This window comes from Microcaecilia unicolor, chromosome 6 (assembly GCF_901765095.1).
Source record: "Microcaecilia unicolor chromosome 6, aMicUni1.1, whole genome shotgun sequence".
In the NCBI taxonomy this organism is placed as follows: domain Eukaryota; kingdom Metazoa; phylum Chordata; class Amphibia; order Gymnophiona; family Siphonopidae; genus Microcaecilia; species Microcaecilia unicolor.
In genome coordinates, this window is record NC_044036.1 from 114764228 (window position 1) to 114788360 (window position 24133).

Sequence of the window (24133 nt, forward strand, 5' to 3'; positions counted from 1 at the left end):
AGCCAGAACTCTTGACTTAAAACGTCATTAGTTCCTTCCTTCTAACCAAAGTTTCCTTAGCCAAATCAGGAAATACATTTATTTTCTCTCCCAACAAAACATCATTCACATGTTTAAAAAATAAACGTAAAATATTAATTTTGTCCAATTCAAGGGCAAAGGTCACCAACAGAGTAGCCCGTTCCTTTTCCACTGATGTTTCTAACATTTCTGTTAAATTCAAATTTTCTTTTGGCAACTCTTCTTTATTTTTATAGGATCCTTTTAAGTAATAAAGTTTTGTCACCGGAGGGTGATTCTCACTCGGTAGTCCCAATATTTCAGATATATATTTTTTAAATAGCTCCAAAGAAGAAATAAAAGAAGATCTCGGAAAATTTAAAAGTCTTAAATTATTCCTCTTAAGCTGATTTTCTAAGTTCTCCATCTTTCGAGCATGTGCGTTTTTTTCTTTTATTACTGAGGTTACCACTTCTTTTACCGACTTCATTTCAGTTCCTATAGTTCCAATTTCTTTTTGCTGTGCCTCCATCTTGTTAGACACTAATAAAAAATTATTTTTAATTCAACTGTGTCTCTCCGCAGAGACTCTGAAATTTGTAGCAGAGAAGAATTTACCCCCTGTATAGCGCCCCAGAGTATGTCCAACGTGACTTTCTCTTGTCTTACCGGGCCGACGTGTTCTCCAGAAGTAGTTCTCCGGGGCAATGGGGGGTTCGGTAATACCATCGCTCCCCCCTCTGATGTTACTCCCGGGGAGTACGTAGCGATGGGGCCTCCTCTGATCGTCTGGAGATCGTAACCAACTTCGGGTGTCTCCAATAACGAAGCACTTTCCTTTTCGCTAATACTTCCAGGTCGCGGCGGGGTCATACCGGAGGGAGAACTTAACGTCACTCCCTCGATGCTACAGTTCGCTGCTAGTATTGCGTTTCCTGCCGTAGCAATCATTGGCTTTACCGACGCCTGGACTCCAAATGCTTCGAGGGTAGTATGGCAAACGGTAGGGTTCCCAACCGGGCCCGAGGAGGCAGGGGCTCCGGTTTTCCCTTTCCTCTTCCCATATCTGATGGGGAGTGCGCCGATAGCCAGGCAAAACTGTTAAAGCTCAGGAGCTCCTAAAGCGTGTGTCCACTCCAAATGCCATCTTGGATCTTTTTCGGGGGGTTGTGTTTTAAAATGGTGGGGATTTTTAAAAAGTATTTACTATTTAGGGTTTTGGAGAAGCCTCTCCTAGTTTCTTTGCTGTTACTCTTTGTTTCTTTGCTAACTTTTGGAGTGGTAGTTGGCAACTTTATGCCTCTAATATGCTAATGTTCTTATTTTTATGCTAATAATTGTAGAACTGTACCTATTTGGTTTTAGCATATTGTTCAAGAAAGAACTCTATAAATAAAAATAGTGATTTGCCATGCCAAGTGCTTGACAACCGACAAATTATTCAAAACACTAAATTTGAAGCAGTGTTGCAATACACTAGCTGCTCAACCTTGACATTGATTCATATTTTACCCTCAGATCCCAAGTAAAGTGAATTTGATGGATTCTCTTAACCTGCACTGCTACCGCACATCCTGACCAGATTGCAGCATCACCCTTACATAAACACAGTAGTGGTGGCATGAATGGGATATAGTTTATACCGGGTTATAATATATTCAGGAAGAAAGGGAGAAGGAGTGGCATTAATCCCAGGATTCTATATAATTATGGTGCCTTAATTTCCATGTGGAAATTGAAGCATATATCAGTGGTATGCCATAAAGATCAGCTCCTGGTCCAGCTCTTTTTAACATTTTTGTAAGCAACACTACAGAAGGGCTCTCTTGTAAGTTATGCCTCTTTGTGGACAATACCAAAATCTTCAATAGGGTAGACACATCTGATGGTGTGGATAGCATGAGAAGGGATCTAGCGAAGCTTGGTCTAGTATTTAGCAGATAAGAGTTAATGTTAAAAAACGAAGGGGTCATGCATTTTGGCTACAAAAACCTGAGAGAACTGTACAGTACAGGGGATGAAGTACTTATGCAATCCTATGTGATGATCTTAAGGTGACCAAACAGGCAAAAAAGGTGCCAACAAAGGCCAGAAAGAAATTTTGGGTGCATAGGGAGAGGAATGGTGAGCAAGAAAAGGAGGTGGCAGTGCCTCTGTATAAGACTCTGGTGAGGACATTGACCTCATTTAAAGCAGTGATTCCCAAGTCATTCCTGGAGTACCTCCTTGCTGATCATGTTTTCAGGATATCCACAATGAATATGTATGAGGCAAATCAATCTCATACATATTGTGGATATCCTGAAAACCTGACAGACAAGGGGGTACTCCAGGACCAACTTCGGAAACACTGATTTAGAGTATTCTGCACAATTCTGGAGACCATATCTTCAAAAAGATATACATAGAATGGAGGTTGGTGCAGAGGGCTGCTACTAAAATGGTCAGTGGTTCTTTGTCATAAAGTGCATGGTGACAGACAAAGATCTCATATACTATGGAAAAAAGGCGGGAGAGGTGAGATATGATAGAGAAACTTAAATACCTCTGTGGCATAAAATGCACAGGAAGCGAGTCTCTTAACTCTTGAATGAAAGGGTATAAAAGAAAGTAAAAGGGGTGACCTAGTGGTTAGAGCACCAGTCTTGATATCCAGAGGTGTCAGGTTCAAAATCCCACTGCTGCTCCTTGTGACCTTGGGCAAGTAACTTAGGGGGTCTTTTACTAAAGATTAGCTCATTATCTGCAGCAGGGGCCTATGGAATAAAATGGGCCCTGCTGCAGATAACTCGAGCTAATCTTTAGTAAAAGACCCCACCGTAACACTGTTGATTCAGATACAAACTTGGATTGTGAGCCCACCAGGAACAGGGAAATACATAGAGGGGCATAATCGAATGGGGCGCCCAAGTTTTCATGAGGGCGTCCTCGCAGACAGCCCCGCAAAGGGGCGGGGAAACTCGTATTATCGAAACAAGATGGGCGTCCATCTTTCGTTTCAATAATACAGTCAGGGATGCCCAAATCTCAACATTTAGGTCAACCTTAAAGATGGTTGACCTTAGAGATGCTGGCCCCCAGTTTTCGGCCATAATGGAAACCGAGGACGCCCATCTCAAAAACGACCAAATACAAGCCCTTTGTTTGTGGGAGGAGCCAGAATTCGTAGTGCACTGGTCCCCCTCACATGCCAGGACACCAACCAGGCATCCTAGGGGGCACTGCAGTGCGCTTCACAAATTGCTCCCAGGTGCACAGCTCCCTTACCTTGGGTGCTGAGCCCCCCAAACCCACTCCCCACAACTGTACACCACTACCATAGCCCTAAGGGGTGAAAGGGGGCACCCCTACATGTGGGTACAGTGGGGTTTCGGGTAGGTTTTGGAGGGCTCACATTTACCACCAAAATGTAACAGGTAGGGGGGATGGGCCTAGGTCCGCTAGGCTGAAGTGCACTGCACCCACTAAAACTGCTCCAGGGACCTGCATACTGCTGTCATGGGCTGGGTATGACATTTGAGGCTAGCAAAAAACATTTATAAAGTTTTTTTTTTAGGGTGGGAGGGCGTTGGTGACCACTGGGTGAGTAAGGGGAGGTCATCCCCCATTCCCTCCGGTGGTCATCTGGTCAGTTCGGGCACCTTTTTGAGGCTTGACAGCAAGAAAAAATGGACCAAGTAAAATTCGGCCAAATGCTTGTCAGGGACGCCCTTCTTTTTTCCATTATCGGCCGAAGACACCCATCTCTTAATCACGCCCCAGTCCCGCCTTCGCTACAGTGCCGGACACGCCCCCGTGAACTTTGGGTCGTCCCACGCGACGGAAAGCAGTTGAGGATGCCCAAAATCAGCTTTCGATTATGCCAATTTGGGCAACCCTGGGAGAAGGACACCCATCTCCCGAAAATAAGCCTGATAGTGTACTTGAACGTAACTCACTTTGAGCTACTACCGAAAAAGGTGCAAGCAAAAATTTAAAAAAAAAAAAAAATTAAAATAATAAACAAACTCAGGAGTAATCTAAAGAAATACTTCTTTTTGGAAACGGTGGTGGATTTCTGGAATGGCCTCCCAGTGGAGATGGGTGTTGACAAGATTACACCTAACATAAAAATTCAGGGGATAAGCACAAGGGAACTCTCAGGGAGTGGCAGGGATAGTAGATGGCACAAATGGGCAGACTGAATAGGTCATACGGTCTTTATCTGCCATAATTTCTATGTATGTTTCAATGAGGTGCCTTCAAAGCAAAGCTGAGCAAATGTCTGCTCCAACCATTAGGAAGCATTTTTTTACAGTCTACAGATACAATTTATTAACTATACCTATAAACTTCACATTCAACAATATTCTCAAATATTTATTTTAATGTAAAAACATGCATGGAACATAGACATCCAGTGGAATGCCAATCAGTCTCCTGTGGGACAATTCTAAGCAAGATAAGAGACCTGTAAGTAAAACTAACAGCATCTCTGGCTGCAATCCCCTTTGCTACACTAAGAGGGAAATTCAGTAAAGGTGCCAGGATGATGTGTGCTAAGAGGAAATTCTATCATGGCTGTTACAGAATACTAGCTTAAGTCAACATTTTCATGCCAAACTGCTGGTGCGAGCAGAACACCTCTGCTGCTCTGGAGTCTAAAAAGAAGTGGCAGAACTTAATTCCAGACTTCTCCCCCCCAAAATAAAGCCCTGCTAATGACTATATAAATCTATAGGTGTAGAATTTTCTGAGCTTTATCGTTTCACAATTATGTTCCTTTACAAGGAATGGTAATTTCATGGCAGGTACAATACCTGTAGAATATTCCTTAGTGTTGCTTGTAGCTCCAGGTTCTGGCTGCTAAGTCTTGTTGCCTGACTAGATAACTCATGCATCAAATCATCAAACAGTTTTATAGCCTGCCAAAGAAAACAGAAATTAAGGGGACTTTAGGAGAAATGCCCTTGCTGAAAGCAAACACACTATCAACGCCTTGTGATGTGGATCAAAGATTTAAATCTATCAAAAGGGAAACCTATAAATGAAAATATAACAGTGGTTTCCTGAAAGAGTGATCAAACTATGGAAATTGTACAGTGAAGAAGTCATTAATATATATCTTTGAAAGTTTTTTCAAAAATTAAATATGGCACTGCATTAAACATGGTACTGAGATTAGCGATTAGGTTAGGTTACTCTGGACAACCAAGAGAGCAGTTTCTTATCCTTAGCAAGTGTTCTCCAAGAACAACAGGATATGTAGCCTTACATCTCCTGTTCCGGGGCAGAGGGAGGGAGCTGCAGCGAACGAGAGAATTTAGCATAGCGATTCCAACCCGCAGCCGACAGGCGCGCCCCGCGGCCCCCCCCCCCCCCTGGCGGCGTGCCCCCGGGGGAGGGTCATTTCGCCGGGGGGGGGGGGGGGGTGCATCGGCGATCCGCCCCGAATGTCGTCGACGCTAGGAACGCCAACTGCATCTGGGTGATGTCATCCAACAGAGCCCACACAGAACGCTCTCCGGCTTGTTTCCAGCAAAAATTTTGAATCCATTGCACCACGCATGGGGGGGACCTTCCCACCTACCGCTGTCAAGTAAGACCTTGCCATCTGTATAGACAGCTTATAGAACACAACTCTTAGAGGAGGTGGAAGTATAAGTAAGGCTATGTATCCTGCTGTCCTGGGAAAACACCTGGTACAGGTAAGTAGCTTTGCTTTTTCCAAAGAGAAGCATAAGAACATAAGAATAGCCATACAGAGTCAGACCAATGGTCCATCTAGCCCACTATCCTGTTTCCAACAGTGGCCAATCCAGATAACAAGTATATGGCAGAAACCCAAATAGCAGCAACATTTCATGCTACCAATCCAGGGCAAGCAGTAGCTTCCCCCATGTCTATCTCAATAGAAGACTATGGACTTTTCCTCCCATTTGTTTTAAACGTATTTCCATGTAACTACATTTGAGTGTCCTCTAGTCTTTGTACTTTTGAAAGAGTACTTATGAAAAAAATTGATTCACTTCTACTCATTCTACACCACTCAGGATTTGTAGACCATGAGGCATATTTTTAAAGCACTTAGCCTTCCAAAGATCCATAGAAACCTATAGAACTTTGGAAGGCTAAGTGCTTTGAAAATATGCCTCCATATCTCCCTCAACTATCTTTTTTCTAAGCTGAAGATCCCTAGCCTCTTTAGCGTTTCCTCTTAAGAGAGGAGGTCCATCCCCTTTATCATTTTGGTCGCTCTTCTTTGAACCTTTTCTAATTTCGCTATATCTTTTTTAAGATACGGCGACCAGAATGGAATGAAATATTCCAGGTGAGGTCACATCATTGAGCAATGCAAAGGCATTATAAAATTCTTGGTCTTATTTTCCACCCCTTTCCAAATAATACTTAGCATCCTGCTTGCTTTTTGGCCGCCGCAACACACTGGACAGAAGATTTCAGGATACCATAGTTCTACATCTGGGACTCCCTCACTATATACTACTTTCAAATAAGAAAAGCACCTGCCAAAGGCAGAGACTAATAGTACAGTAGGAACAGTAGAAATTGGAATATGTAATAACTTTATTTTTAATGGAAAGCAGTCTGGGCCTAAGGGGACCCCAAATAGATTCTGAAGTAGTGTATGGCCAAAATGACCCTAAGTACATAAGCATTGCCATACTGGGAAAGACCAAAGGTCCATCAAGCCCAGACTCTGGTTTCCAACAGTGGCCAATACAGGTCACAAATACCTGGCAAGATTCCAAAAAAGTACAAAACATTCTATACTACTTATCCCAGAAATAGTGGATTTTCCCCAAGTCCATTTAATAATGGTCTATGGACTTTTTCTTTACGAAGCAGTCCAAACCTTTTTTAAACTCCGCTAAGCTAACCGCCTTTACCACATTCTCTGGCAACAAATTCCAGAGTTTAATTACACATTGAGTGAAGAAAAATTTTCTCTGATTTGTTTTAAATTTACTACATTGTAGCTTCATCACATGCCCCCTAGTCCTAGTATTTGGAAAGCGTAAACAGACGCTTCACATCTACCCGTTCCATTCCACTCATTATTTTATAGACCTCTATCATATCTCCCCTCAGCCGCCTTTTCTCCAAGCTGAAGAGCCCTAGCCGCTTTAGCCTTTCGTCCCATTCCCTTTATCATTTTCGTCGCCCTTCTCTGCACCTTTTCTAATTCCACTATAACTTTTTTGAGATACGGCGACCAGAATTGAACACAATATTCGAGGTGCGGTCGCAACACACAAAGGCATTGTAACATCCTCATTTTTGTTTTCCATTCCTTTCCTAATAATACCTAATATTCTATTTGCTTTCTTAGCTGCAGCAGCACACTGAGCAGAAGGTTTCAACGTATCGACGACACCTAGATCCCTTTCTTGGTCCGTGACTCCTAACGTGGAGTCTTGCATGACGTAGCTATAATTCAAGTTCCTCTTTCCCACATGCATCACTTTGAACTTCCTCACATTAAACGTCATCTGCCATTTAGACGCCCAGTCTCGTAAGGTCCTCTTGTAATTTTTCACAATCCTCCTGCGATTTAACGACTTTGAATACTTTGTGTCATCAGCAATTTAATTACCTCACTAATTACTCCCATCTCTAGGTCACTTATAAATATGTTAAAAGCAACGATCCCAGCACAGACCCCTGGGGAACCCCACTAACTACCCTTCTCCATTGAGAATACTGACCATTTAACCCTACTCTCTGTTTTCTATCTTTTAACCAGTTTTTTAATCCACAATAGAATACTACCTCCTATCCCATGACTTTCTAATTTCCCCTAGAATCTTTCATGAGGTACTTTGTCAAACGCCTTCTGAAAATCCAGATATACATCAACCAGCTCACCTTTATCCACATGTTTGTTCACCCCTTCAAAGAAATGTAGTAGATTAGTGAGGCAAGATTTCCCCTCACTAAATCCATGTTGACTTTGTCTCACTAATCCATGCTTTTGAATATGCTCTGTAATTCTGTTCTTTATAATAGTCTCTACCATAGTAGTAGTTCTCCTGCCAGTCCTGCTGCTCTGGGGGGTTTAAATAGCAGCAGCAGCTGCAGTGAAAGCAGTCTCTAGCCTTGTGTATAATCAGTTGTAATTTGATTATCTTACTGCTGGGAGAGCAGAGTTGGGGGGTTGGCTGGAGGTGTCCTGGGTTGCCAGGGAGATATTTAACTAGGATTATGAATTCCTGCACATGAGCAGTTCACACCAAAGAGACTTGCACTGACCCCTGAAATTTTAAAAGTGCTAAAAGTAAGTTTTAAAAGTATTTGCATTAAATCTAATTGCAGAATTTAGGTGCTAGGAAGTGGGATTGGTATGCTATGTACTCAAATTTGCTCAAGCCATATGCAAATTAGTCCATTTTTGGGAGGTTCTCATTTGCATATTTATGGGTAAAAATTGTTGGAAATGTTTACAGCCTTAATGTTAGGGCATGGCTCTGATCAAAAATGTGAACTTTGATCCAAAAACGAAGGGTTTTGCTAGTGTTTTTGACTAAAAATTCCCATTAGAGTGTCTGTATGTTAATCTGCATTTAATAGAGCTCTCTGATTGGATGAGCAGCTCCTGTTAGAAAATCTGCCGGGACCAGAGAGGAGAGGAGAGAATCAATGGGTGGGTGGGTGTGGATGGCTGGAGGGGGGGTAGGGGAGAGGAGAGAATCAATGGGTGGGTATGGATGGCTGGAGGGGGGGCAGGGGAGCGAGGACAAGAAATGAAGAAGAAAGGCAGAAAGTAAAGAAATAAATGGAAAGGAAGCCCTGGAAACGGAGTTAAGAGGACAGATAGCAGCAGAATCGGATACTGGACCAGCATGATCAGAAAAACAAAGTCACCAGACAACAAAGGCAGAAAAGATCATTTTATTTTCATTATAGTGTTTGGAATATGTCCACTTTGAGAATCAGGTGCTCAACATTAAATGTTTATATTTATTTACTTATGTATGGCATTTTATCCCACATTAAACATGAATTAGGATGTTTTGTGGTTCTACATGAGAACTGTGATATTATGACCCTCGTTTCATATTGTTGACGGTCTGCATTTTCCGTATGGGTGGTATATTGGTGTATTAGGTTCTGCCCAGTGTAATATTTATGGTACAGTAAGGTTCTGAGTGTGTTTTTGCACAAAGTTGTGCATAGTGTTTTGTAGTTGAGCGAATGTGGTTAGTATATGCTTTGAGCAACCACTTTATTCTTTGACATATGATACATATTTAATATCTAAATTTAATAAAAGGTATTGTGACTTTTTTTATTTATTTATTTTTTCTGTGTGTTATCAGACAATTATGGATTTAAGCTCCACCCCTGGCCCCACCCCTAATCCCGCCCCTTTAGCCTCCCCAAACAGTTGGGCCACCGACCGCCTATGTATACTATTACAATTCATCTTCATATGATTGATGAAAAACTCTTGCACAGACTTCTGCATTACGATTATGAGACTATGCCTTTGAATATTATCAATTTCTCACCTTGGGCAACACTTGCGAAAAGAAGTTCTCTTCCAGCTCTGAGAATTTAATATGAGGCAAAACTGTTTGTGTCAGGATCCTAAGAACTCCTAGGAAAGCACAATAGTAAAAAATCAACAACAAAAACGCATCCTTAACTGCCATAAAGATAAGCATAGACCACTGGGAGAGCAAAGCTGTGTACAATCTCAAGATTACTGTACTTTAGCTGATTGAGTCATTTTATCTTTCATTATAAGTTTAAACAGCCATACCTAAACAGATAAGAAACTTTACTACTGAATGGATCAAATAACAAAAACTCAGCTGTGTCTAAAGAAATACAAAGTAAAATCTGGGATGATTCAGACTGCTCTGCTATAGAATCTCAAAATATTCCCCTTGCTAAGTCAGTCAGTACAGTTTCTACAATAAGAACTAGATTCTATATATGGCGTCAAAAAAAGGTGCTTAGTGCTATCCTCACCTAAAGTTAGGCATGGTTTATAGTAGTGGCCTACCCTGTGAATAAAATTTAGGCGTAGCCATTTACACCAAATAAAACCTGGTATAAATGCCCATGTTTTATTTAGGCATGGATCGGACATATTCTGTAACAGTGCACGTAAATTTCAGGAATGCCCATGCCCCTTCCATGGCCACGCCCCCTTTTGTCATCCACGCATTAGAATTTACACGCACCGCTTTACAGAATACACTTAAGACAGTTGCGTGCGTAAATTCTAATCAGTGCCAATTACTGCTAATTGCTTGTTAGTGGCCAATTAGCACTGATTAGCTTGTTAATTAAGTTGCACATGCAAATCGGCTATGCACACTGATCTGCACATGCAACTTTAGTTGCCATATATAGAATCCAGGGGATAAATGACAGGTGCCTCTTATCAAGAGTCAGCAGCAACTTTCCACTGAAAACAAGACTCCGAGCTGGTGGCAAGTCAGTGCTCACGGCAGCCCTTTCCTCACCTCTCTTTTCAATCAGTACCTCACAGGAGGAAGGAAAGGGGTTGCCATGTACAAAGTGTGAGCACATACCTGTGAACAACTTCACCAAAAGATAAATGGATTACTGAATGACGTAGGCAACATAGACAAGGTGTGCATAATTCTTGATGGGTGACAATAAGGCAGTTACTGGGAATTTTGATTCAGCAACTAGAATCCCTCCACTTTCTCTTGTCATGCCTGCTCTCATTTCACTGTAGATGTTCAATACACCATACAAACATGTATAATCTTACTGCATTATTAACATGTATAATCTTACTGCATTATTAATGGGTGCCCATTATTTGCAATACTAAGTTGTCTATAATCTGGTCTCTAATCCTTCCTCTCTAGCAAGTTTTTGGTCTTGGCTGTCCTTTTCCCACAATTAACATTTTATAGTAGATCACAGAAGAATATTACTAAACTAGTAAAAAAGGCCCGTTTCTGGAACGAATGAAACGGGCGCTAGCAAGGTTTTCCTGGGAGTGTGTATGTTTGAGAGAGAGAGCCAGAATGAATGTGCGGGTGTGTGACAGAGTGAGACTGTCTGTGTGACAGTGTGTGTGTGAGAATGAGAGTGTGTGACAGGGCCCCCTCTCCTGTTCCTAATGCCCCTCACCCCGTTCCCTCCCCTTTCCCACACTTTGGGTTCCTTAAGGCTTTCAAAAGTCTATGTACCCCCGTGGCCCTAACGCCCAGTATCCGGATACCACACCGCTTTCCTCCTCACCCCTCCCCCAAGATGTAATACTTTCACACGCCCTTCATTTTTTTAAAAAAGTGTCCTATCTACCCTGTGTACAAATGCCCAGCATTCAGATTGTGTTCCTCTCGTAAATTTTCATTTCTTTCATTCAGAACTTGCCCCCCCCCCCCCCCCCCCCCCCCCCCCCCCCCCCCCGAACACTTTGGTTCCTTCAGTCTTTTAAAACTCTCCTATGTACCCTGTGTGCTAATGGCCAGCATTGAGATTGTTTTCCTGTCCCAAATTTGCATGTCTTTCAGTCATTCACAACTCCCCCCCCTCCTTCTCCAGTTTAACACTTTCGTTTCCTTCAGTCTTTTAAAACTCTCCTATCTACCCTGTGTCCTAATGGCCAGCATTCAGATTGTTTTCCTTTCCCAAATGTTCATGTCTTTCAGTAGTTCAGAACTCCCCCTCCCCCCATTTAACACTTTCGGTTCCTTCAGTCTTTTAAAACTCTCCTATCAACCCTGTGTCCTAATGGCCAGCACTCAGATTGTTTTGCTTTGCCAAATTGTCTGTCACTGATGTCACTGAGGTCAGTGCGTGCCTGCCTAGCAGACCACTTCCGGCAGGCACGGTCCCAGGCACATCCTGTTGGAGGTGAGAATTATTATATAGGATGGCCCATCCAGTCTACCTAATTCTAGAAGTTCACATTGTGAAAGATAAAACATAGCTGCTAGCCATAAAAAATTAAATAATTTGGCATCATTTCTTATTCAAATAAGCTTGCGTTCCTCATCTACTTCAGCTCTAGGCTGGGTGCATGAGAATACAAAGTATCTGTATCTGTACTAAAATCCATCTCCTAAACCCTCCCTCCAACACCTCTTACCGACAACCTTGGTAACAATTTAAATAGCTATCAATGAGTGTTGCCAAATATCCAGCTGCAGATGTCCCCTTTTCTGGCCAGTGCCCAGCAAGCTCCTTGTTAGAAATCCCCTGAGCACCCCCCCCCCCCCCATCAACTATTTTAACCATATTCCTGCTTTACATGGTTTTAGAATGAAAGTTGTAAACAATTAAGATGAACATCAGGACAGGAGAAGGCATTAAAAAAAACTCTAAAAATTAAATATCTTAATAGGTCCCCAGGAATAAAAATAAATATGATCGCCATGATAATTATTTTTTACATTAACTAATAAAAAACTTTTTTTTTTCATACCAGACTGCAAAGATGTGAAATTCTCCACCCCTAAATCTCAGAAAAAAGCTAAAAACCTACTTGTTTAAAAGATTTCTTGAAGGTTAAAGCTTTTATTTTAATATTTTATTTTAGTTTTAAGGTCAATTAAAAATAACTCCCAGGAAATGGCTGGTCTGTTTTTTATTATCAACCACACTGAACTATGGTGTATGTTTACTAAGGAGCTTAGCATTTTTAACGCGCCTTTAAAGTTAAGGCTCGTTAAACGCTAACATGCCAATACATTCCTATAGGTGTGTTAGTGTTCACGTGCGTTACCAATTTAACGCGCGTTAAAAACACTAACACACTATAAGCGCGCCTTTGTAAACACAGGTCTATGTGGTCTTGTACTTGTACTGTTGGTTTACACACACACTAATGGATACTGTCATTTGTTAGTAGTACTGGTTTACACGCAACTCTAATGACTGTCTTAAAGAGTACTTCTAAATATTCTACAGTTGTAGTTTAATCTAATCAGGGATAAAATTCTCCTCTAGTGCCCCACGGTAAACCTACAATTACAAAGGTTTTAAATGTGTCTATTTATAACAAATTTCAAATACACCTGAATACTCATATTTGTTTTTTTAATTACATTTGTACCCCGCGCTTTCCCACTCATGGCAGGCTCAATGCGGCGGGCAATGGAGGTTAAGTGACTTGCCCAGAGTCACAAGGAGCTGCCTGTGCCGGGAATCAAACTCAGTTCCTCAGATCCCCAGGACCAAAGTCCACCACCCTAACCACTAGGCCACTCCTCCACTCCAGAATAAAATTGTTCAAAATGTTTTCATTAAAATTTGAGAAGGAAAAAAATATCCAGCAACGTTCACCTCTCATGTACTCTCGCATCCTATCCAGAGTACACAGAGTTTTTAAACTGTTACTTACTTATGTGCTCAGGCCAGTTGTCAGCACATTGATACATAGAGAAATAGTTAAAGAATTAAGTTGCCAGCTTATTCATATCATATAGAACTGCTATTAGACAGATGATTTATGCATTATATAGATTATAATTTTCGTTTGCTCAGGTTCATCAAATGTATTCATAGTCTTCAGAAATTTTTTACTAAAACCTAATTTGTACTCTCCTCAAAATTTCCCACTTTTTGCACTAATGTGGCTTTAAAATTGCTTGGAATTCTATTCCTATATTCCACCCCACATTACAGGCAATTAATAAAACTGTAGAACTGTATACATTTTGAAATCTAATACTTGTATTTAATTATGTCCCTTTTCCAAATCCATGATCAAGATAAGTTATAATTCAGATACTGTAATTATTTCCATATAAGTCATATCTATGGTAACGGCAGATTAATGGGTCCTTTTTACCAAGCTGCAGTAAAAAGCGGTCGCTACTGTTCAGTGAGTGGGTTTTCCACACATTGCATCTCCATATATTTATTTAATGGCCACGTGTTAAATTTCCCAGTTAGCACATGGCCATTACCATAGGAGCTCTTACCGATATCTATTTTGTTGGCGCTAAGGGTTCCCACACTAACTCTACAGTAGTCGGGCAAAGCGTGGCAATGTACTCATCCTACCTGATTAGCACAGGATACACCTATTCCACCCATAGCCAAGCCTCCCGCACTGAAAAATAAAAAATATTTTTCAGCATGGAATTAGCACAAGCTGATGGACACACCACGGGACGCCTCAGTGTGTCCTGCTCTAGTGTCTGTCGCGCCTTAGTAAAAGGGCTCTTAAATGATTTGACTAAAGTCACAAAGAACATGCAGTTTCAACTTTGGCTTACCTCAGCCCACTGCTCTAACCACCAGGCACTCCTCCACCCTCAGGGAATATGAAAAGCCTCCCAGAGGGAATAGGCAAATCAAAGTGAGAACAACCAAGAAGCCTATTAAGAGGCAAACGACAGCCTTGGATCATCTACTTCACTATTGTGAGATGTCATATGTGGTGTGCCTCAGGGATCTCCGCTTTCACCGATTCTCTTAATCTAATGATGTACCTTTGGCCAAAGCATTGTCTAACCAAGACCTTAAATCCTATATATTTATGCCAATGATGTGACGATATATATTCTGTTCAAAAAGGACTTATCTGAAATTGCAGACAAAATAAATGGCAGCTTCCAAATTATGAACTCATGGGCAGACGGGTTCCAACTAAAGCTGAATACAGAAAAGACACAATAATATTATCATCGCAATGTAATAAAATCAACTATTCCAACATAAACACATCAAACCATACTCTCCCTGTTGCTGACACCCTGTAAAAAATGTCATAAAGAAAATGTTCTATGCAATGTGGAGGCTCAGAAGAGCAAGACCTTCCTTCCCGAGAGAGACATTTCATGCATTGGTGCAATCATTGGTTCTGAGCCATTTGGACTACTGTAATTCCTTATACGCGGGATGCAAGGCACAAACCATCAAGAAACTCCTGACAGCCCAGAACACCGCAGCCAGATTGATATTCGGCAAGGCGAAATATGAAAGTGCCAGACCCTTAGAGAAAGCCTGCATTGGATCCCACTGAAAGATCATATTGCATTCAAGATATGTACCTTGGTTCATAAAATCATTTATGGAGATGCCCCATCATACATGTCAGACTTAATTGATTTACCAGAGAGAAACAACAAAAGTTCATCATGCACCTGCTTAAACCTTCATTATCCCAACTGCAGAGGACTTAAACACAAGTCTGTCCATACATCCAGTTTCTCATACACCTGCACACAACTATGGAATGAATTACTGATCGCCATAAAAACAACACACGACCTAACAACCTTCCGAAAATTATTAAAGACCTACTTATTCATAAAGGCGTACAAATAAAGATTCCCCATACCGATTTGACTTCCTAATTATTCCAATCACAACTATTAGGAAACCCTCTATCTGTTCATCTTAATTACATCCTCACGACTGAATATTATATCTTGTCCTGATATCATTATGTTATGTTGATCTTTCAATCGACTTCCAATCCAATATGATTTACTTATTGCACACTTATTTGTAACAATTGTAAAATTATTATTCCATTCATCTGATTTTATGATACTCTATGTACCCATCTGTATCTATAATTTTATCCTATAATGTGTAATGTTGTTCTATACACCTTGTTGAAGCCACATTGAGCCTGAATTGGTGGGAAAATGTGGGATACAAGTGGCAGCAAATAAATAAATAAATAAATAAAATATACGATGACCTTGTTAATAAGAAAATCAACTTTATTTGTTTTTTCAGGACAACTTTATTTATGAATTTAATAGATCATTCTAACCTAAGTAACACCTAACAAATCTTCAATGCTACATAGAGGTGTATTTTCAAAGCACTTTGATTTCTAAAGTTACTTGGAAGCGTATTTTCAAAGCACTTAGACTTACAAGTTACATAGGTTACTATGGAACTTAAGTCTAAGTACTTTGAAAATGAGCCCCATAGTAACCAATGGAACTTTATAAGTCTAAGTAGCCCCTTAATCTACTCCAAGAGACTCATTTTAAAAACACAGACATACAAAGTCCCATAGATTAGTCTAAGTGCTTTGAAAATACGCCTCCAAGACCCCCAACTGACACAGTTCAGTTTCCAAGAACCCTTTACTCAGCCTGTGCCCTCACATCCTTTCAACTACGAAGGTCTTGCCTCTGACGTCTTTCCTTTCCCTAGAAGTAGGCAATTTATCTGCTCGCTTTTCAAGATACCCAAATTAGATCCGTTTAATATTCCAAACCAATGAAAAGCTATTTTTATTGTATTTATCTGTGGCTTATAGTTGTCATGAAGCTTTCAAACAGGTGCACAAGTTACTTCCCAGTCCAAGTGGGTTTACAATCTAAACTATCTATATAAAGTAATTCAGCAAGGTTACAAACAAGGGACACCAAGAGGAATGAAAACCTGGAAGCTTTGGCTAGCTCTAACTTGGGATCCCTGCACGAAAAAGAGGGCGGAGCCTGGCTGGGACCCTGTCCCTGCGACAAGTTGCTACCCTGCTGCCTCCTCGTTTGGACTGGAGTTGGAGTCAGAGTTGAGTAATCGCCATTCGCCAGCGCTCAGTTACAGCAAGGTGTAAATAGCTGCTGTTTATACTTGTACTTGTTGCTCAGTGCAGTCAAAGGCCGGTGCGTTCAGACAGAAGAACAACAGGGAAAAAAAAAAGAAACACCTCTACACTGGTATAAAACACAGGAAAGGATATGAGAAGCCGGGGCAGTGCCGACTGCAGCTCCGCCTCACTCAGCTCCGGAGGCCAACGGCCAATCTCCTCCAGCAGCTCAGCCTGCGACATGCTAAATGCTGGAGGCTTTCAGTTTCCGCCGCCGCTGACTTCCACCCACGCCGAAAGCGTGCGCCGGCGGGCACCGCACCGTCATCCACCCGGCCGGCATCGACTTTCCGGCCTGCTCGAGGGTTGGCACTCTGTTGCTATGTCTGGCCTGCATTCTAGCTAGCTCGTGTGTGAGCATGCGCTGAAGGGAAGGCTTGGGGGATAAATGGTATACGTAGGTTTTAACTTTTCTGCAAAGAAAAGAATTATGCAAGCAGCTTGAATGAGCTGGCTAGGTGGAAGGAGGTTGGCACCTTACATGAACCTTCAAGAATTACCCCCCCATCCTACATACACACAATTTTCAGGCCACTTGCCTGCAGCCCCCACCTTCAAGATTTTGTTAATTAAGCAAAAATCTTGGGAAAAGGTAAAAGTCGGATCCTCGCAGTACCCCCTACCTAACACACTTCTTTCAGTGTGCAGCGAGCTCTCTTGCTGATGTGCTCTATTCTGTGGCGGGTGACCCGGGTCCCGCTCCCACAATAAGAGCTGGATCAGGGTACTGCCACCCTTTTGAAGGAATTAGGTGCGGAATCTGGACGGATGCTGCCCTTATGGGAATGAGTGCTGGATATAGATGGATGCAGCCCTTGGGAAAACCGCCCACCTGGCAACTACTTGCTGAGGTCTATAAAATCCTGAGTGGTACAGAAGGGGTAAAAGTGAATTGATTTTTTAAAAACTCTTTCAAACAGTACAATGACTAGGGTACACTCAATGAAGTTATATGAAAATACTTTTAAAACAGGAGGAAATATTTTTTCACTCAACAAATAGTTAAAACTCTGGAACGCTTGCCAGAGGATGTGGTAACAGCAGTTATAACATATCTGGGTTTAAAAAAAGGTTTGGGCAAGTTCCTGGAGGAAAAGTCCATAGTCTGATATTGAAGTAGACATGGGAAAGCCACTGCTTGTCCTGGCAACATGTTGCTACTATTTGGGTTTCTGCCAGGTACTTGCGACCTGGATTGGCCAGTGTTGGAAACAGGATACTGGGCTGGGTGGACCATTGGTCTGATCCAGTATGGCTATTCTTATGTTCTGAGTAATTTTAAAATTGTTGAACAATGAAGATTTTCCTTCATTTGAGCCAAAGTTCTTTTAATCATTGTAGTTCTCAGAGCGACGTTCCTTAATAGTTTCCTTAACAAGATTAATAACTTTGGAACGATGACCTGACTGAGGCAGGAGTCACTCTCATTATGCAGTCCCAGCAAACACACCGATGGGCTGCACACCAGCGATTTCGCTATCATAGTTACTAAGGCTTTCATTACTGCATGCCAGAATGGGATCAGTCATGGACAGGCCCGCCAAATATGCACAAAGGAGCCGTATGCAACCCACATCTCCAACAAAGATCAGAGGCATTAGGGTACATGCGCTTCAGTCTCTCAGGGGTATAGTACCACCTAGTGAGTACCTTGTAAGCATTTTCTTGCACTAATGCACATGTTGATGCCATTTGGACCTTCCCACAGATCACTTCCCACTCCCGTTCATTAAAATAGCAATTGAGATCCGTTTCCCATGCCCCCTTAAAGCTAAAGGGGGAGGTATCACTTCCCCTAAAGAATTTATACAGCATGGAGATGGGTCTGGGCACCCTCTACAACAAGCCCCACAAATTTTCCAAATTTCCTTCTCTTGTGGACCCTCTCCCTTCCACCCCATCATTCTCACAAAATATTGGATTTGCAGGTAGGGGAAAATATCACCTTCAGGGAGTCCATACTTGTACCTCAACTCCTCAAAACTCTTCATCATTTCCCCCTGCAACATATCTCGAAAACTCGAAAGGCCTACCTGATCCCATGTCACAAATGTGGCATTATCTCTCCCAGCCCCAAACTTTGGTTCCCATCTCATAGCTGCCCAGGTGGACACCTTATCTCCCTGTCCCCAAGTCTTCCGTAGATCACCGCCCTGTCAGGATTGCTGGACAGATTAATAGGAAACCAGCTTCTGATAACTCCCCCTCCCTCAGGAAGCCCCGAGGATGGCAGATGGACCAAATGTTGCCCACCTGCCTGCTAGCCCTTTGTTTTTGCAAGTACCCCTTATTAACATACCTTTGTCCTCTGGGCATCTGGGAGCAGGGCTCTCTGAGAATAATGAAAGCCAGACAGAGAGGCTCCAAAACTAGGGACTTCAAAGACTAAAACCTGTGAAAATGCTCACCTTCCTTACATCAGGAAATTAAACTGGAGTTTGCAAAGGAAAGAGCTGATAACAAAAGGCTAGGAAGGAAATAAGTTATTTGATCCCTCTCTGTTCCTGTTAGGTATAAAAATCAGAGCACATGGCTCTGCCTGCTTGGCTTTCTCTCTCAGAGCACATGGCTCTGCTTGCTTAGCTTTCTCTTTTTCTTTCTCTGCTCCCCCCTTCTTCAGCCCTACCCCAAGGTTTCTCTCTTTCTCTGCACCCCCCCCCCCCATCCTTACCTTTCTCTCATTGATTCCCATCTAAACACACACCCAGATACAGCATTGCAATATTTATCTGTACTAAGTGCTGTGGGCTTATATATATGCAAATATAATAAGCCCACGGGTTTTCTATCCAAACCCGTGTGGATTGTGCATTATTGTGAACCCACTGCCTCTACGGACCGGACCATACCTAGACAATGAATGCTGACACCCCCACATACCCATAAGATGCCTAAGGAATGGATTGTCTATTCCTGCCAGCGCCCCTCCCATTCCCTCAGTAGTCCACAAATAAGTTTTCAAAGCCCTTCGGGGGCAGTATTCTTGCTCCACCTGACTTGCTGGCTTTAACCTACCCCGTTCCTAATCCAAAACCATTTTAATTTGAGCAGCCATGTAGTACCACTCAATCCTTGGCACCGCTCTACCACCCCTCTCCATCTCTCTCCATATCGCCCGCCCAGCTAGTCAAGGGTGCTTGCCTCCCCATATAAACTGCAGAATATATCTTTGCAGCTGTCGAAGTGTCTGTCTAGGAACTGCCACCGGCAAAGATTGAAACAAGAACAGCAACCTGGGTAATACATTCATCTTTACCACAGCCATATGCCCCCACCAGGACAGCTACAACCCTTTCCATCTAGAAAGTTCTGTCCGGATTTCTACTATTTTACCATAATTAAGTCTGTACACGCAGCTCAGATCTCTTGGGATCTGAATCCCCAGATATCGAATGTGACTCTTAGCCTATTTAAAAGCGAATTTACTTCTCAAACTGTTTTCTTCCATCTGGGTTAGGGAGATCCCCAATAATTCACTTTTATCCATGTTTACCCGCAATCCTGCATGTCTCTCAAATTCCCCAAGTACAGCCAACGCTGCCGCCAAAGTCCGCTCTGGCTCTGCCACATCTATATAAATAATTCCCTCCTCCAACGTTCTGAAGCTCACTCAGCACCACTCACCCTGACTCATACACTCGCCCTCAACCACGCACCATCTCTATAGGGTCTCACCACCACTGACCCTCACTGATAGACTCCCCCTTAGCCACGCCCCATCTGGACATAAAACGCACCTCCAACGTTCGAATCAAGCCTCAAGCCAGAAACTTGAGGTGGTCTAGATATCCGGTTTGTTCATGAGTGTCTGCCCCGCCCTCGCGTCACAACGTGATGACATGAAGGGCGGAACAATGGCACTGGCCTCTTGCCGCATCCTGTTGTCAATCCAACACCATGACGCTTCCCTCCTTAGGCGCACCCCCCCCCCCCCCCCCGTGACGCTTCATTCCATCCTCCGGGATCCCGCCCCCGTGATGCTATTCTTCCACACTCCTCCTCCTCCTCCTGAGTTCCGCACCCTGTGAGAAGCCGGGGGCAGGGCACAACAGCAGGCAAAAGGTGGCGCCGGGTTCGGTGCACCGGGAGCTCAGGTATGACTCTGACAGAAGGATGGCCAGGACCAGGGGGGGGTGGAGTACATTGAGATTCACTGAGAGGGGGGAGGACAGCGGTCTGAGGGCTGCGGGATACATGAGTCTGTTCCACCTACACTTGACACTCTCTGACTCCAATAGAAAAAAACAAAATGCTCAGACAACAAATGTATTCACTGGAATAGGAAGGGAGCGAAAAAGGGAGGGGGGGTACCCCTGCAACTGTGACACAGACCGGGGGGGGGGGTGGGGGGGAATACCCTGGCACTGGGAGGGAGGGGGGACCCTGGCACATACTCTCATTCTCACACACACACTCGCACCTACTCTCTCTGTCACACACACACTCACACATTCACTCACACAGTCACACTCACACACACTCTCTCAAACATACACACTCCAAGGAAAACCTTGCTAGCGCCCATTTCATTGCGGTCAGAAACGGACCTTTTTTACTAGTAAAGTAATAAGTCATCAGCAAACAGAGCTATACGGTGCTCCCTTTTCCCCACCATAATACCCCGAATATCAGGGTGATTACGCACCAATTCTGCCAAGGGTTCTATATATATGGCAAATAGAAGTGGTGACAGAGGACAGCCCTGCCTAGTCCCTCTACCAATTGGGAAGAATGGGGTATAATTGCCATTAATATGGAAACAAGCTTTTGGGTCTGCATATAGGGCCGCCAACCACCTACTAAAGTTGCCTCCAATACCCATACGGTTCATGACCTCCCTCAAAAAACCCCAATTCACCCTATCAAAAGCTTTTTCTGCATCAGTGGCCAACAATGCCGCCCCTGGTTGTGTCCTCTTTGCCTCCCACAACAAGTGTAGAGTACATCTAATGTCTCCCACCTGCCTCCCTGAAATAAACCCCAATTGGTCTACATGTATCAATTTCTGTAAGACCCTACCCAACCTATTGGCTAGAATTTTAGCCAATATCTTCGCATCTACATTTAACAATGAGATGGGTCTATATGAAACACAAATTGTGGGGTCTTTACCCGGTTTAGGCAGCACCAAGATCCCCGCCTCTGACATAGATCTCGGCAGTCCATTGCCCTCTAACACTCCATTGCCCATCCGTGTTAGCTGAGGCCCTAGCTCTCCTACAAAACATTTATAGAACCTTGCTATATATCCATCTAGTCCAGGCGCTTTCCCATTCGGGAGACTCTTGATGACACCTTGCACTTCCTCCAGTCAAATAGGTTCCCCCAATTGGGCCTTTTACGAATCACTCAGACACTTTAACTGTATCTGATCCAGATATTGGGCTAGCCCAACCTCTGATTCACCCTCTGGGTTCCTGTACAATTCCTGATAATATGTCACAAAGCTCCGAGCTATTTCGGTGTCTGTGTAATGCCAACCTCCCCTTTCATCCCTCATTTTTTGAATAAGAGATTTGGCTCATCTGACCCGTAACAGACGAGCCAATAAGGCGCTTGATTTGGTGGCAAATTCAAAATTCTGCTGTTTAAGCTTAGTTCTCATGTAGTCAATGTCTACCATTTGCAGTTGCTGTAACGCCCCCCTTACTTTTTTAAGCTCCTCCCAAAGTTTTTATGTGGGGTTACGTTTATGTGCTTTTTCTAAATGGACCAGGCGGGTGCGCAACTCCAACGACTGCTGTCCTCGTTCTCTTTTTTTCCACGCCCCCCACTTAATCAAGACTTCTCTCACCACTGCTTTCATTGCATCCCATAGTATCTCATCTGGAACCTCACCATTGTCATTGAAGTGATAGAATTCTTGTATGGCCCCCTTAATCTCCTCCAGAACTTTTTCATCTCCAAGTATTGTATCATTCATTTTCCATACACTGCCCCGTTTCCTATCCCCCAGTCCCTTAAGCTTAATCCACGTAGGAGCATGGTCTGAAACCTGGATTGCCTCTATTTCAGCCACATCCACCATATGCCAGCTATTTCGATGTACCCACAGGCTATCTAAACAAGTGTATGACTGTGCTGCATAAGAGTAAAAAGTGTAATTCCTCTGTATCCCAAGCTGCAGTCTCCAACAATCTACCACCTCAAGCTCCTTCAAGAATTGCAGCAGCGCCTTATGACCAGGGCCACCAGTTTGCCCCCCCCCCTCCGAGGAGTGGTCCAATTGCACATCTGGGGCAATGTTGAAATCTCCCTCTACTACCACCTAACCCTTAATAAAACCTTGGATATTCCCCATCAAGAGTGTGAAAAAATTGCTTTTGACCCCCATTTGGTGCATATATATTGATTAGCGTGATCTTCCTACCAAGCAGCAACCCCCTAAGGCCCAGACATCGACCACTAGAGTCCCGAAACTCCTTCGTTATTACCAAACCACAGTTTTGTCGCACTAGTATCGCCACACCCCCCTACCCTCTTAGCTCCCCCTCCCTGATGCACTACTACATCTCCAGTGCCATCACTTAAGGCCGAGAGACACCCGTACACCACAGCATATGGGTGTCCCTTGGCCTTAAGTGTGTTTCTTGTAGTATCGTCACGTCCCACTTCAATCTCTGCTCAACTCTTTAAAAATTCGACTACGTTGCCCCTGATTATTGAGCCCTTTTACATTCCAAGTCCCCACCACTAAAGTCTCACCCGACCTTCCCCCTCCCTCCCCATACCTCACCACCCCCCCCCCCCCAGTGCGCCCCTGGTCCCTGACTCAATCCCCCATACTTCAGAGTATCCCTGTCTCCACCCCTATCCTCCCTTCTCCCACCCCCCCCCCCCCCCCCCCCGTCTCCTGTGCTGATCCCTCTTGCAGTCAATCAGCCACGTTCGGAGGAACAAACTCACTCTCCCAGAGGCTCAGACTGTTTGTAACTATATCCAATTCCACCTCATCAAACCGATTTCCTCCGCTCCTTCCACTTTCACAATTCCCCAGCCTGCACACTAAACATCACTCCACAATTTCAAGCCCCACACTCCCCCCTCCTGCATATACAGTAACCAACCTAGCCCCACGCAAACCCAATACCATCCTCCTTTGTCCCTCTCTAGCCCCTAGTGTAAGCCCCTTTTCAACAGTCATGCTTATCTGCAAAATGCCCATATTCAAGCAACAAGTCCTGCGCTTTGTCACAATATTCAAGTATCTCAGCTGGATGTTACTCCCTCATCACATGACAGACCAGGTCCTCACAAAGCCTGCTTGTCGGGCTTCTTCCCGTGCTCCACCACCACCTGCCATGCTGAATCTTTTCTAGGCTCATTAGACTCCATTGGTCGCTGCGTCTGCACCGGCAAATCAGGACACCCCATAGCCTGCAACGCCAACCATGCTTCATCCGATGTCTTGACTCTGCGCGACTTCCCGTCCACCGTAATCCACACGGCGAACGGGAAAAGCCATCTGTACTGGATCCCCTTTGAGCGCATGAATTCTGTGACTTCTCGAAATGTTCCACACTTCTGCAATGTGGTGTGCGCCAAATCCTGGTACACCCCGATCTTATAATTTTT

General features: G+C 43.5%; 1 protein-coding gene across 1 annotated transcript in view; it reads right to left on the minus strand.

Moving 5' to 3' along the window:
• Positions 1–16844, minus strand: part of C6H1orf112 (chromosome 6 C1orf112 homolog) — a 148895-nt gene extending 132051 nt beyond the window's left edge. Inside the window, 4 exon segments of the mRNA XM_030207309.1 lie at positions 4800–4904; positions 9510–9598; positions 13337–13378; positions 16654–16844. Coding sequence (XP_030063169.1) covers positions 4800–4904; positions 9510–9598; positions 13337–13378; positions 16654–16741 — 324 coding nt within the window. The 5' untranslated portion in view covers positions 16742–16844.
• Positions 16845–24133: the final 7289 nt, after the last annotated feature.